Source organism: Ursus americanus, chromosome 31 (genome assembly GCF_024610735.1).
Source record: "Ursus americanus isolate L20-20 chromosome 31, mUrsAme1.1.p, whole genome shotgun sequence".
NCBI classification, from domain to species: Eukaryota; Metazoa; Chordata; class Mammalia; order Carnivora; family Ursidae; genus Ursus; species Ursus americanus.
Window position 1 is genome coordinate 11,774,425 of NC_142157.1, and position 14,831 is coordinate 11,789,255.

Here is a 14,831-nt window from a genome sequence, read left to right on the forward strand (position 1 = left end):
AAATATTTGCTTGATTTAGCTATTTAGAAAATACGCTACAATTGCTCAGCAAGACATTTTGTAAAAACTGAAACAGAAGTGTTGTAAGTAAAAAAAAAAAAAAAAAGTTGTAAGTAAGAAAGAAATTAAAGATGTACTCTCATGTAAGAAAATGACAAAAATTTTAACTTAAAAAGAAAAATTAATCTTTTTAGGGTTACAAGTTTATTTAATTCATAAGAAGGACTTATCATGGATTCTTTTAAATAATAAACATCCATATGTGATTGTTTGGATTCTAATCATTCACTTATGCATAGCGGTGGAAAAACTGGGTAACAGCAAACTTTAAAACTGTTATAAACCATTGCCAACCAGAATATAAGTCAAAGTATCTAAGTGTACATTTGGTTAATGAGCAATATTTACTTTCTAAAATCGAATTTCAATATACTGTTCAAGAAATGTAAAATGTGTCACTTTTGGGGTAGCTGGGTGGCTCAGTCGGTTAAGTGTCCGACTCTTGATTTCAGCTCAGGTCATGATCTCAGGGTCGTGAGACTGGGCCCTACATAGGGTTCCATGCTCAGCAGGGAGTCTGCTTGAGAGTCTCACGCTCTCTCCCTCTTGTGCACTCTCTCTCTCTAAAATAAATAAAATCTTTAAAAAAATAATAAAATGTCAGTTTAGTTATATTTATTGAATAAAGTTATCTCTTGAAAGTAAGAGCTCCAGGAACTAAAAAAAAAAAAAAAAAAACAAACCACAAAATTTCTGTCTCATTTCTGTAGTAGCACAAATAATTATGACTTTTACTAGTGTGTATAAGTCAAACAACTCAGAATTTCACCAAATTAAAAATAAAAATATCAGAAATCTGAAACCCAAGGGAAAAAAGATAAGACAATATAACTAACCTTCAATAAGTAAGTCTCAATGCCATTATTTGAAGGCCACGAGCTTGAGGTATGAATCATTACATTTTCTCTTGGAGCAACATGTCTATTGAGAGCTAAACTATTATTGATATTTCTGACGTAAGGCAGTTCCAAGATAGGATTCATAGTAACAGTGTGAAACAGGTTCCTTTTCTGCTGTTTTTCCATTAGAAGTTTGGTTCTGATCTCCGCCAGCCTCTCATTAGTCCTGTTAAGATTACAAAACACAATGCTTAGTATTCATTTCTCCCCAAATCACTCCTAAATGACTTGTATTTTTTTTAAGTTTCCATAATAGTAAACAGAACATGCCCTTAAATGGTGTTTTAACACTGAAAATGTGACAGAGAAGACCTACTATATATATTATAGGTTTAAAATTGTTCTAAATAAGTACATATATGTCTTGGGACTCCTAACTAACAAGTAATTCAAAATAAGGAGGGAGAGAAATGGCTATCAGTGATATACACGGCTTAATAGGTAATACCTGCTGCCTTCTGGAATGGCAGTACTTACGAGACTCTTGAGGATGCTATTACACATACTTATATTTAGTAAACACTTTAGAGATATAAAAATAAACCATCCCGGGGGGCTGGGGGGCTTAGTCAGTTAACCATCTGCCTTTAGCTCAGGTCATGACGCCAGAGTCCTGGGATCGAGCCCCCCATCAGGCTCCCTGCTCAGCGGGAAGCCTGCTTCTCCCTCACTCTCTGCCTGCCGCTCCCCCTGTTTGTTCTCACTCACTCGCTCTCTGTCAAATAAATACATAAATCTTTAAAAGAAAATAAAAATACAAACCATCCCTCAAAGACATTTTCAAGCATTTGCTTTCACCACTCTTGTACATTTCACTCATCACCTCACAGAAATTGAGCATTTGGCAACTGAGGAATAATTTAAACCAACAATTGCTAGGGCAGAGTCGTGATCAGAAAGAACTAAAACAGCTCCAGAGGCAATTAGGTTATAACACAGTTACCAAGGTAATGGAGGTGGAATCTGCCCTGTCTTCCACACACCCCCTTGTCATATCCACCATGGTGCTATTTTTAGCCACTTTGGGAATTATACTGCCTTTCACCCCTAGGTGAATATTTCTGTATGTATATACCCTCAAGTAAAGTAGAAAAACTATAAAGAATAGTTTGTTTCAAAGCACCCTCTAGTTAAGAAACGAAAGATCACAATAAAAAAAACTAAATCTACCAAGCTGTGAGGATGTGCAGTATTGGTACTTGACCTTTTGGGTTAAAGATGTAATCTTCCACAAATAAACTCCCTAATATTAATAAACTCATTTCTATTTAGGGTAATTCTGACAATTTTATAATAATATGCTATCTAAATTATAAAGCTTCAAACAATTAGCTTAAAGACTAGGAGATCAGATTAACTGAAAATATTAAGGGAAAAAAAATAAAATCATGTAAAACTAAAAAAGGAGGAGAGATGCAAACTGTCTTGGCCTAACATCTCACAGTTCATTTATAAACATCACTTTCCAAAATTATACTATCCAGTTTTCACTTATTACTCATCTCATGAACCTGGCTCCATAAAAATTATGCTTTAGAGGCAAATTAATAAGCTAAATCTATTTTCTATGATTCTGTTTTAACTTACCTGTTCAGTTCATTTGTCAATGATGTTCGAACTTTTACTTCTTCTAGGTAGAGCTGCTTGTATTTTTCCAATTCTGTTTTATTAGAATCTTCTTGAGAACTTTTCATTTTGGATAGTTCAAATTCCAGATCTTTCATTCTGAGTTCCATTTGACTAATTATTGAAGCATTATTAGTGTCTCTTAACTGTTCTAAGCTTTCTTGAGATGCTACTTGTGCCTAAGCAAATTAAAAACATTGTTTTAAAACAGTTATAACCTAGGTAATTATAGTATATTTCTTTCCTTTAGTTTTGAGTCAATGATTCAGAGAGCAATTTTAAATGTGAAAAAAAGCTGAAGTGTAAAGTATTTATCATCAATGTCAACTGAATTAAATCTGAAAGATAAAGTTCAATCATTCTTATATTAGAATTCATGCAATATCATAATTCAAAGAATAAGAGAATCATTTAAAAATTTTAAAAAGTGAACAATACAACTTAAGAATAATCCAAGTACATGGGGCTCCTGGTTGGGTCAGTCGGTTGAGCGCCCGACTCTTGGTTTCTGCTCAGATTGTGATCTCCGTGTCCTGAGATAAAAGCCCTGTGTCATACTCAGCTTGGAGTCTGCCTGGGATTCTCTCTCTCCCTCTGTCCATCCCCCTGCTCGTGCTTTCTAAATAAACAAACAAACAAACAAGATCTTAAAAGGAAAAAAAAAGAATAATCCAAGTACGGTACAATTTTTTTTTTTAAGGGCATGGAGCTCAATGAGGGGCTTGATTTCATGAGCTTGAGACCAAGACCTGAGCTGCTCAACAGACTGAGACACCCAGGCACCCCAAAGTTAAAATTTTTTGAGCACAATTTTTTCTTTTCCTCTCAACAGTCTTGTTTTATATCAACTGGCCTTAAAAATAAAATGATTCTCTACTATGAATCATTCCAAAAGATTAGTTTAGTGAGAATGATGATGAAAACTGAAATTTTTAGAGGGAAGGAACAAATGCTTCCAGAAATTTACCAAACAAATTGCTATAAAGGAAGTAGAGGAAAACTATACAATGCATATAACCAAAATGTAATTTGCAGTGAAATGAATTAAAGCATATTACAGATCAATAAATTAACCTGTAAAAACAGATTGACTTCTCTTAATTTTTCTGCCATATCCAGCCTCGCCCTTTCGTCCAGTTCCTGTTTATATTGTTCTATTCTACTGTATTCTGCCATATTGACTTCTGCATGACTCTTCAGGTTTACTACTTGTTGTTCCAACTTCTTTTTATTCTTCTCTAGTTTTTCACATTTTTTCTGTAGTTCCTTCATAGATAATAACTCTTGAGAGAGAACCTGGTTTTTTTCATCCAGTTGTAGACATTTTGAAGACGCAGTTTCTAGTTTTGCTGTAAGATCATCAACCTGAATAAATAAAATAATACAGTTTGGAAGTAGAGTGAAAACAGTCTAATGCAAAACTATGACCAAAAATTTTTTTGAAGATTTTATTTTTAAGTCTCTACACCCAACGCTCAAACTCACAACCCCAAGATCAAGAGTCACATGCTCTACTGACTGAGCCAGCCAGGTGCTCAAATTTTAAATTAAACTCATTTTCAACAAAATGTTATCTATACTGTAGTAGAGTCTTGGAATGTGGAACCTTGAATAACTCAGAAAATCAAGAACAAAATTAAAACCACTAGGAGTTACTAAAATAGACCTCTGCTATCATTCTTTTTCCCACACATTTGTACTTGATTTTATACTTTTATTTCTCTATGATTGCTTCAGATCTTTCCTCAATAAAATAACTGTAAGTCACCTCTTAGTAGAAAGTTGCTTAACCCTTCCTTCACCTTTATACTTCATAATTTTTTTAAAGATTTTATTTATTTATTTGAGAGGGAGAGTGAGAGCACAAGAGCAAGGGGAGGGAGAAGCAGCCTCCTCACTAAGCAGGGAGCCTGGCATGGGGCTCAATCCCAGCATGCCAGGATCACGACCCAAGCCAAAGGCAGACACTTAACTGACTGAGCTACCCACGTGCCCTGGTACTCCATAATTTTTAAAGAAGTTTTAGGAATATCATATTGAGTTATGTAGGTCTGAGCCAATAAATGCTTACCAAAATAAGACTTTAAAAATAAGACTAATTAATGAATCTATAAATACTGACTTTAATACCATAAGCCTTTTTCTTTTTCTTTTCTTTTTTTAAGATTTTGTTTATTGATTTGACAGGGAGAGAGACAGCCAGCGAGAGAGTGAACACAAGCAGGGGGAGTGGGAGAGGAAGAAGCAGGCTCCCAGCAGAGCAGGGAGTCCGATGTGGGGCTCGATCCCAGAACGCTGTGATCATGCCCTGAGTGGAAGGCAGACACTTAACGACTGAGCCACCCAGGTCACCCATAAGCCTTTTTCTAAATTACAAATGTTTTATGCTAATCTGATTTGCATTCTGAGGAGGAATGATTCGCAGGGTTAAGAAATCACATCTCTAAGTAAAAAAATTTAGTGAGATGATCCATATATTTTTGGACCAAAAAAAACCCCCAAAAACAAAACCTTAATTCAACAGTGTTACAATCCTTTGTTACTTCCCACAAAATAAGAGAACATACTAAGCAACAAAAACCACCAAAAAACTTGCTGGAGTTTCAGTGATGCTGAGTTGGGAAGACCTTCTTTCTTTTAGATACGACTAGTAAGACAAGATGAGGGAATGTGGTGGTTTTATGAAGTGACACTTCTCCTATGACAATCCCTCCCCTTAATACGTGCTAGTAACTGGTTTCTAGTGAACAGAATATGGCAGACTGCTATGTGATTTTTTTTTTATTATATGTTAGTGACCACAGAGTACATCATTAGTTTTTGATATACTGTTCCACGACTCATTGTTTGAGTATACACCCAGTGCTCCATGCAATACGTGCCCTTCTTAATACCCATCACTGGGCTAGCCCATCTAGTCTAGGTGTGCCAGTGTAATAAGTGTTTCAGCTGCCTCCCCTAACTATAGTCCTAGGCAACACCAGGATCAATAACACCAGACATGAGTGAACAACTCTTCAAACAGTTCCAGCCCCAAACCTTTCAGCTGCCCCACCTGAAGCTAGGGGAACAGAAACAAGCTGTCCTGGCCACACTTTTCCTAACAGTAGATTAGTGAACAAAATAAGTGTTATTTATTTAAGCCACTAAACTTTGGGGAGTTTGTTAAGAAAAGACAAAAAAGACAAAGAGAAAAATGGGTGATGAAAAGAGTGAATAAGATACATAACTTATATAGCAGAATTGGTCTCCATTAAAGTGGGAAGTAATAAATGTTAAGATTAATTTATTAATGACAAACAGTGCTAATGAGAAGCAGCACATAACTAGAAGCAAGATCTAATCAGTTTTTCTCTCCATTTTCCCCCACTTAGGATGACATTACCTGTGCATTTTTTATATATGACCTTTATTATGTTGAATACGCTCCTTCTAAACCTACTTGGTTGAGGGTTTTTATCATGAATGAATGCTGCACTTCGTCAAATGCTTTTTCTACATCTATTGAAATGATCAGATGATTCTTCTCCTTTCTTTTATTAATGTGGTGTATCACACTGATTGATTTGCAGATACTGAACCACCCCCACAACCCAGGAATAAATCTCATTTGATCATGTTAATCATTTTTTTAATGTATTGTTAAATTAAGTTTGCTCAAAAAGTTAAAAACAGAGCTACCCTACAACTCAGCAATTGCACTAATGGGTATTTACCCCAAAGATACAGGTGTGATTAATGACTACAGGAAGTCTTTTTTTTTTTTAATATAGGAAGAGATATTTAATTTCACTCTGTATTAATTAATAAAAATGCAAATTAAAGCTCCATTGTAATATAACTTTTAAAAATCTGACTGACATAAAAAGATTAACAATGTTTTAAAGACTACGGTTTTGCAGTATGGAGGTTCCTCAAGATGTTAAAAATAGCTACCTTACGACCTAGCAATTGCACTATTAGGTATTTACCCCAAATATAACAGATGTAGTGAAAAGAAGGGCCATATGCACCCCAATGTTCATAGCAGCAATGTCCACAACAACCAAACTGTGGAAGGAGCCAAGATGCCCTCCAACAGACGAATGGATAAAGAAGATGTAGTCCATATATACAATGGACTCTTACTCAGCCATCAGAAAGAATGATCACCCAACATTTGCATCAACATGGATGGGACTGGAGGAGATTATGCTGAGTGAAATAAGTCAAGCAGAGAAAGAACATTATCATATGGTTTCACTCATTTGTGGAACATAAGGAATAGCGGGGAGATCGGTAGAAGGAAGGGAAAAATGAAGGGGGGGATAGCAGAGAGGGAGATGAACCATGAGAGACTATGGACTCTGGGAAACAAACTGAGGGTTTTAGAAGGGAGGGGATTGGGGGGATGGGCTAGCCCGGTGAAGGGTATTAAGGAGGGCACATATCACATGCAGCACTGGGTATTACAGGCAAACAATGAATCAGGGAACACTATATCAAAAGCCATGGTGACTAACATAATAATAAAAAATAAAATAAAATAAAAAATTCAGTTTGCTAGTATTTTGTTGAGGATTTTTGCATCTATGTTCATGAGAGATACTAACCTGTAGTTCTCTTTGCAGTGTCTTTATCTAGTTTTGGTATCAGGGTAATACTGGCCTCATAGAATGAATTCAGAAGTTTTCCTTCCTTTTCTGTTTTTTGGAACAGTTTGAAAAGAATAGGTACTAATTCTTCCTTTAAATGCTTGGTAGAATTTGCCTCTGAAGCCATCTGGTCCTGGACTTGTGTTTATTTGGAGTTTTTTTTATTACGATTCAATTTCTTTGCTGGTTATCAGTCTGCAAATTTTCTTTCTTCCTGTTTCACAGTTTTGGTAATTTATATGTTTCTAGGAATTTATCCATTTCTTCTAGATTGTCCAATTTGTTGGCATATAGTTTTTCACAATATTCTCTTATAACTGTTTGCATTTCTGTGGTGTTGGTTATTTCTCCCCTCATTTGTGATTTTATTTATTTGGGTCCTTTCTCTTTTCTTTCTGATAACTCTGGCTAGAGCCTTATCAGTTTTATTAATTTTTTCAAAGAACCAGCTACTGGTTTCATTGATCTCTTCTATTTTTATCTTTTTTAAGTTTCCATATCATTTATTTCAGCTCTAATTTTTTAAAGATTTATTTGTTTATTTGAGAGAGAGAGTGTGTGTGGGGAGAGGGGCAAATGGAGAAGGACTGAGAGAATCCTCAAGTAGACTCCTCGCTGAGCGTGGAGCCTGAAGCAGGGCTCAATCCCAAGACACTGAGATCATGACCTGAGCTGAAATCAAGAGTTAGCCGCTTAACCAACTGAGCCACCCAGGTGCCCCTATTTCTGTTCTAATTTTTATTACTTCCTTCCTTCATTTGTTGTTCTTCTTCTAGCTTCTTTAGGTGTAAGATTAGGTTGTTTGAGATTTTTCTTGCTTCTTGAGGTAGGCCTGTATTGTTATATACTTCCCTCTTAGAACCAATTTTGCTGTATCTCAAAAGTTTGGGCAACTGTGTTTTCATTTTCATTTGTTTCCATGTATTTTAAATTTCATATTTCCTGGTTGGTCCATTTGTTGTTTAGTAGAATGCTACTTAGCCAACATGTATTTGTGGTCTTTCAGATTGTTTCTTGTGGCTGACTTCAAGTTTTATAGTATTGTGGTCAGAAAATAAATACAATCTTTTTGTATTTTTAAGGCCTGTTTCGTGGCCTAATGTGTGATCTATTCTAGAGAATGTTCCAGAATGTGTATTCTGCTGTTTAAGGATGGAATATTTTGAATATACCTCTTTAGTCCATCTAGTCCAATGTGTCATATAAAACCACGGTTTCCTTGTTGACTTTTTGTTAAGTTTGATCTGTCCATTGATGTAAGTGGGGTGTTAAAGTACCCAACTATTGATTATTTCTATTCCTTCCGAAATGTCCAAATTGTACACTGTGTTCATGGATATTTTTGCAATTAGGAATAAAAGCAACTAATTCCATTAAAAAAAATATATATATATATACATGTATGTATATATATATAAAATAAAAATAAAGTAACCTAGTATTATTGTATAATTATCAATTAGTTCTTTTATGTTTGTCATTAATTATCTTATGTATTTGGCTGGTCCCATGTTGGGTGCATAAATATTTACAATTGATAGATCTTCTTGTCAGATTGTCCTCTTTATTATGATGTAGTGCCCTTGTCTCTTGTTACAGTCTTTGTTTTAAACTCTATTTTGTCCAATATAAGTATTGCTATTCTGGCTTTCTTTTGATGTCCATTTGCATGATACATGTTTCTCCATCCCCTCACTTTCAATCTGCAGGTGTCCTTATGTCGAAAATGAGTCTCTTGTAGGCAGCATATAGATGAGCCTTTTTTTTTTTTCTTTTTTATCCATTCTGACATCCTATGTCTTCTGATTGGAGCATTTAGCCTATGTATATCCAAAGTCAGTATGGATAGATATGTATTTGTCATTTTACTACTTGTTTTGTGGTTGTTTCTGGAGATTTTCTCTGATCCTTTTTTGTGTTTTTGATGCTCTGCTGATTTTCTTTAGTGACAGATTTGGGTTTCTTGCTCTTCTTTGCATGATTATTAGTGGTTTTGTTTTTGGCTTTCTTTTTAGAGAGAGCACGACTGGGGTGGGGAGAGGGAAAGAGAGAATGTTAAGCTGACTCCATGCCCAGCACGGAGCCCAACGCGGGGCTCAATCTCACAACCTGGAGATCATGACCTGAGCTGAAATCAAGAGTCAGATGCTTAACCATCTAAGCCACCCAGGCACCCCTATTAGTGGTTTTTTATATGCAATTTGTATATAACCTCTTCTGCATATAGCAGTCTATCTTAAGTTGCTGGTCATTTAAGCTTGAACCCATTCTTTTCTCCTTCCTATGCTTTAGATAAGGTATTACATTTTATATCCTTTTTTTCTGAGTTCCTTAGTTTTTACATAAATGTTCATTTTTGCTACTTGTGTCCTGCCTTGATACTGTCACTTTTGGTCTCTCCTTTCCACTCAAAGAGTCTCCATTAATATTTCTTGCAGGGCTAGTTTAGTGGTCACAAACTCCTTTAGTTTTTTGTCTGGGAAACTCTCTCTCTCCTTCTATTCTGAGTAATAGGCTTGCTGGAGACAGTCTTCTTGGCTACAGATTTTTTTCCAGTCACCATGTTGAATATTATCAATGCCACTCCCTTCTGGCTTGCAAAGTGTCTGTTGAAAAAATTCCTGCTAGCCTTAAGGGGTTTCCCCTGGAAGTTACTGCCTTGTTTTCCTGCTTTTAAGATGTTTTCTTCATCAGTATACTTTGCAAATTTAATTACAATATGCTTCGGTGTTGGCCTGCCTTTGTTGATTTTGATGGTAGTTTTCTGTGCCTCCTGGATCTTGATGTCTGTTGCCTTCTGCAGATTAAGGAAGTTTTCTGCTATTTTTCTTGAAATAAATTTTCTTACCCTTTTTCTCTATCTTCTACTGGGATTCCTATAACATGAATGTTATTACATTTGATGGAGTCACTGAGCCCCCTAGGTCTAGTCTCATTTTGCATAATTCTTTCTCTCCCTTCTTCAGCTTCATTGCTTTCCATTAATTTGTCCTCTACGTCATAATCTGTTCCTCTTCTTCCAGCCTGCTGTCCATTGCATCAGGTGTGTTTCTCATCTCACCGATTGCACTCTGCATCTCTGATTCTTTTTTAACTCTTTTATCTCTGTTGTGAGGGTCTCACTGATGTCTTCCATTCTTTTCTCAAGTCCAGTGAGTATCCTTATGATCACTGCTTTAAATCCTCCATCAGGCATGATATTTATAACTGTCTCACTTAAATCTCTGGCCCCGTGGCCTTATGCTGTTCTTTCATTTGAGATTAATTTCTCTGTTTTCTCATTTTGTCTAAGTCCCTACCAGCTTCTCTGTGTTAGAAAAGCCAGTTATGTCACCTGCTCCTGAAAGTAACAGACTTATGAAAAAGACACCATGTAGTGCCCAGGGTCTGGCACTTAGGGGAGTGTCTCCAGTGTGTGCTACATGGACTCTGCTATTGTGTTCTGGCTGCTCTATCCTTCAGGCCAGTTATCGGTAGAGGATCTCCCTACCTGCTGTTGGCAGTGTTTGGTACCTGGCCTCAATGTAGCAACTTTTAACTAGGTGTGCTCTGGTGTGCTTGTGAAATAAGATCTGTCACCCCCTCCAATGGAACTGAGGCCCTCCCGAATCTGGTCAGAAGACATGGTGTGGGCAGGGGCTTGTGCTGGTCTTCTGGGGGTAAGGCCTGCTGTGCTGGAACTGAGGCAAGAATGACTGAGCAGGACAGTTCCACTGGAGTGCAAGGGGATGTTGCTTGGTCTAAGCCAGTGTCAGAGCTACACTGCTCCCCACAGGTGGCTCTCTGTGCTGAGGGCCAGTGGAGGGAAATGGTGCCAGCTGGTTCCTTTGTTCCTAGAGAGGTATCTCCATGAACACTGCCTCTCAGGGACATGCTCTCAAAAGAGCAAGTAATCTCCCCACTGTATGCCCCAGGCATTGTTCAGATTGCTGTTTCCATGCTGTATGCTCCTGGGTTGTTTGCCTGCCTCCTCTCCAAGAGCAGCACAGTGGCCTACAGGCTCTAGCCCAGCCAAGCTCGAGGACCTTTAGAACTCCAGGCGTTAAGCCCCCCCTAGTTGTAAGAACTTGTGAAATTCAGCCCCTCTCATTTTCCAAGCCAGTGCCTATGGGGAAACATTCTCTTTGTGCATTCCCATGTACTCCTTTCTCCTGCCTTCTCCATGACCACGACTCCCTCCCCTCTGCAGCAGCCAGGATCTGTTTCTCTCCTAAACCACATCTCTGTACTTCCTACCTTCTTCGATGCGGCCTCTTCTCTCTCTTTAGTTGTAGAGTTTGCTCTGTCAGTCTTTAGGTATGAGGTGAACCTAGGCTCCTCGTACTCTGCCACCATCTTCCTTTCTCTTAAGACATTTTTCTAAGATTCCCTTCAATTCCAAATTATTACAACTAGGCAGGAATGCCTCTATAGAATTTCCCCTCAAGTTAGGGAAGAAGAAAGACTGGCAAGCAGAGAGAGAGTATGATTTGAAGTATAACAGCTGAAAAACCAGAAATAGTTTAATAACCAAAACTGGACCTTTTACCTGATCTCCATTAACGGAAATTCTGAAAGAAATAGGCAGCTTTGAGTATTTTTTAATCAATCGAATACTCAATCTTCACTCTTCTTTCATCAGTGAGGAAATAAAGAGAACATTATGGAATCCTTTTTTAATCTTTTCAGTAGCAAACCAATGAACTGTCCTTTGGCACTATTTAAATTAAATATAATTTCTCCTTTCTCTTACTCCAAGCTTATTTTGTGGGGAGGTAAGTAAGACCATCTCCTCTTTATGTTGTACCACAATGCTTCCCCATATCATACAAACTGGCTTTGAAATTTTTTTGGAATTCAAATTGCTAATCCATTTGTCTCTGATAACTCAGTTAAACACTACCTGATATTTTACAGCCGTATTCTTGAAATAATATAATGAAATGTTTATTCCATTAATTATGTATTGAGCCATTACATTATCTTTCTTAAAAATTATTTATTTTTAAAGATTTTATTTACTTACTTGACAGAGAGAGAAACAGCCAGCGAGAGAGGGAACACAAGCAGGGGGAGTGTGAGAGGAAGAAGCAGGCTCCCAGTGGAGGAGCCTGATGCGGGGCTCGATCCCAGGACCCCGGGATCATGCCCTGAGCTGAAGGCAGACGCTTTATGACTGAGCCACCCAGGTGCCCCTATCTTTCTATTTAAAGTCCAAGAAGATGGATACAGACAACTGTGTTTTCTGAGAATGTAGGATCTGTGCCAAGAACAGGATCAGCACCGGTGTTATACACAAGAACCAAGTGAAAAAGTATCTGTGAGTTGCAAGATGATGGATTAGCTAGATTTGAACACAGGAAAGCCGACGGCCCAGAGTTCATCTTTTCCTTCCTAGATGGTGAAATTTATGGATGAGTCTATGCTTTATCACAAGTTAATAAAACATAATGAAGTAAAGAGTAGACAGCATATCCTGCAACCAAGATTTGATGGAAATGGATGTGGGAGGCACTGAGTGAGAGACTTAAGATATGAATGGAGAAAAGAAACAGGACTCTATCTTTTTGAGCCTGACTTCACATCATATCATGGAGTCAGCAAGGCATAAGCTGGTAAAAAGCTTCTTCGAGAAGCAAAAAATTTCTACAGGAGTAATGTTAAGTTCTACTACACTGACTTTTTATTATTACATTAAGTGAGTGGTAATTTGCAAGACGAGCAGGGAAGAATTCTCATAAAATTTGATTGGGGAGTGACGTAAGGATAGAAATATTGATCAGTGTATTAGAACTGACAATCTAAAAATAAACTGTCACATTATGGTGAACTGATTTTCAACAAAGGTGTCAGACAGTTAAATGGAGTAAGAATAGTCTTTTTAACAAATGGTACTGAGACAAATGGATATCCACATGCAAAGTAATAAAATTACACCTCTACCTCATAGCATATATACAAAATTAACTCAAAATATAAGTGCTAAAATTATAAAACTCTTAGGAAAAAAACATAAGTGTATCGTTTGCGACTGGATTTGGCAACAGTTTCTTAGATAGGACACCAAAAGACAAAAGCAGATTAAGTATATTTCATCAAAATTAAAAACTTTGCTTCAAATGTCACCATCAAGAAAGTGCAAAGGCAAGCTACTGAATAAGAGAAAATATTTGAGAATCCTATATCTGATAAGGGATTTGTATTTAGGATATTTAATAACTCTTATAAAAATGAAAAGACAATCCAATAAATAAATGGGCAAAAGGATTGATTCGTTCTTTAAGGAAGATATAAAAATGGATAATAACCACATAAACAGATGAGATGCTCAACATAGTTTTTTTTCTTTTAAGATTTTATTTGTTTATTTGACAGAGAGAGAGAGAGCGCACGCACAAGCAGGAGGAGCTGCAGAGGGAGAGGGAGAAGCAGGCTCCCTGCTGAGCATGGAGACCGACGTAGGGCTCGATCCCAGAACCCTGGGATCACGACTGAAGCCGAAGGCAGACGCTTACCCGACTGAGCCACCCAGGCGCCCCACAAAGTCATTAGTTTTAAGAAAAATACCAATCAGAAGGGGGAATGAACCATGAGAGACTGTGGACTCTGGGAAACAAACTGAGGGCTTCAGAGGGGAGGGGGGTAGGGGGGTAGGATAAGCCGGTGATGGGTATTAAGGAGGGCCCATATTGCATGGTGCACTGGGTGTTATACGCAAATAATGAATCATGGAACACTGCATCAAAAACTGGGGATGTACTGTATGGTGACTAATATAACAAAATAAAAAGTATATAAAAAAAAAAGAAAAATACAAATCAAAACCACAAGATCAATGGAACTCATCCAGTGTATTATGCTAAGCTAAACAAGTCAGTCAGAGAAAAATAAATACCATATGATTTGCCTCACAGGTGGAATTTAAGAAACAAAACAGATGAACACAGCAGAAGGATGAAAAAAAGAAGAGAAAGGGAGGCAAACCATAAAAGACTCAACTACAAAGAAAAAACTAAGTGTTGCTGTAGTGGAGGTAAGTGGGTTGGGGGTGGGCTAGATGAATGACGGGTATTAAGGAGGGCACTTGTTGTGATGAGCACTGGGTGTTGTATGTAAGTGATGAATCACTAAATTCTACTCCCAAAACCAATATGTTAACTAACTAGAATTTAAATAAAGACTTGAAACAAACAAACAAAAAAACCCATAAGATGACACTGCACACCCACCAGGATGGCTATAATAAAAACAACAGATAATGACAAACATTGGCAAAAGTCAGGAAAATGAGAACCCTCAAACACTGCTGATGAAATGTAAAATAGTGCAGCCACGTTGGAAAAGTGTGGCAGTTCCTTAAATGTTAAAAAAAAAAAAAAAAAGGTTAAAGAGAGTAACCATATGACCCAGCAATTCCATTTATAAGTATATACCCAAGAGAAATGAAAATGTTCACATACAAACTTGTACATGTGTGTCTACAACAGCATTATTAACAACAGTCAAAAAGCAAAACAAACCAAAGGCCCACCGACTGATAAAGGAATAAATAAAATGTGGTCTGTCCACATAGTGGGATACTATTCAGCAATAAACAGAAATAAAGTACTGACACATGCTACAAAATAGGTAT

General features: G+C 37.1%; 1 protein-coding gene across 17 annotated transcripts in view; it reads right to left on the reverse strand.

The window, feature by feature from the left end:
* The window catches only part of ANKRD26 (ankyrin repeat domain 26), a 124,137-nt gene that overhangs the window by 16,232 nt on the left and 93,074 nt on the right, over positions 1 to 14,831 (reverse strand). For 16 of the 17 annotated variants that reach the window (XM_087857588.1, XM_087857589.1, XM_087857587.1 and 13 more), the window contains 3 exons: positions 3,660 to 3,950; positions 2,547 to 2,764; positions 897 to 1,125 (listed from right to left, as the gene is read on the reverse strand). In XM_087857588.1, coding sequence (XP_087713714.1) covers positions 897 to 1,125; positions 2,547 to 2,764; positions 3,660 to 3,950 — 738 coding nt within the window. Of the gene's footprint in view, positions 1 to 896; positions 1,126 to 2,546; positions 2,765 to 3,659; positions 3,951 to 14,831 lie in introns of those variants that run through there. The other variant, XM_087857593.1, reaches the window with a different exon arrangement.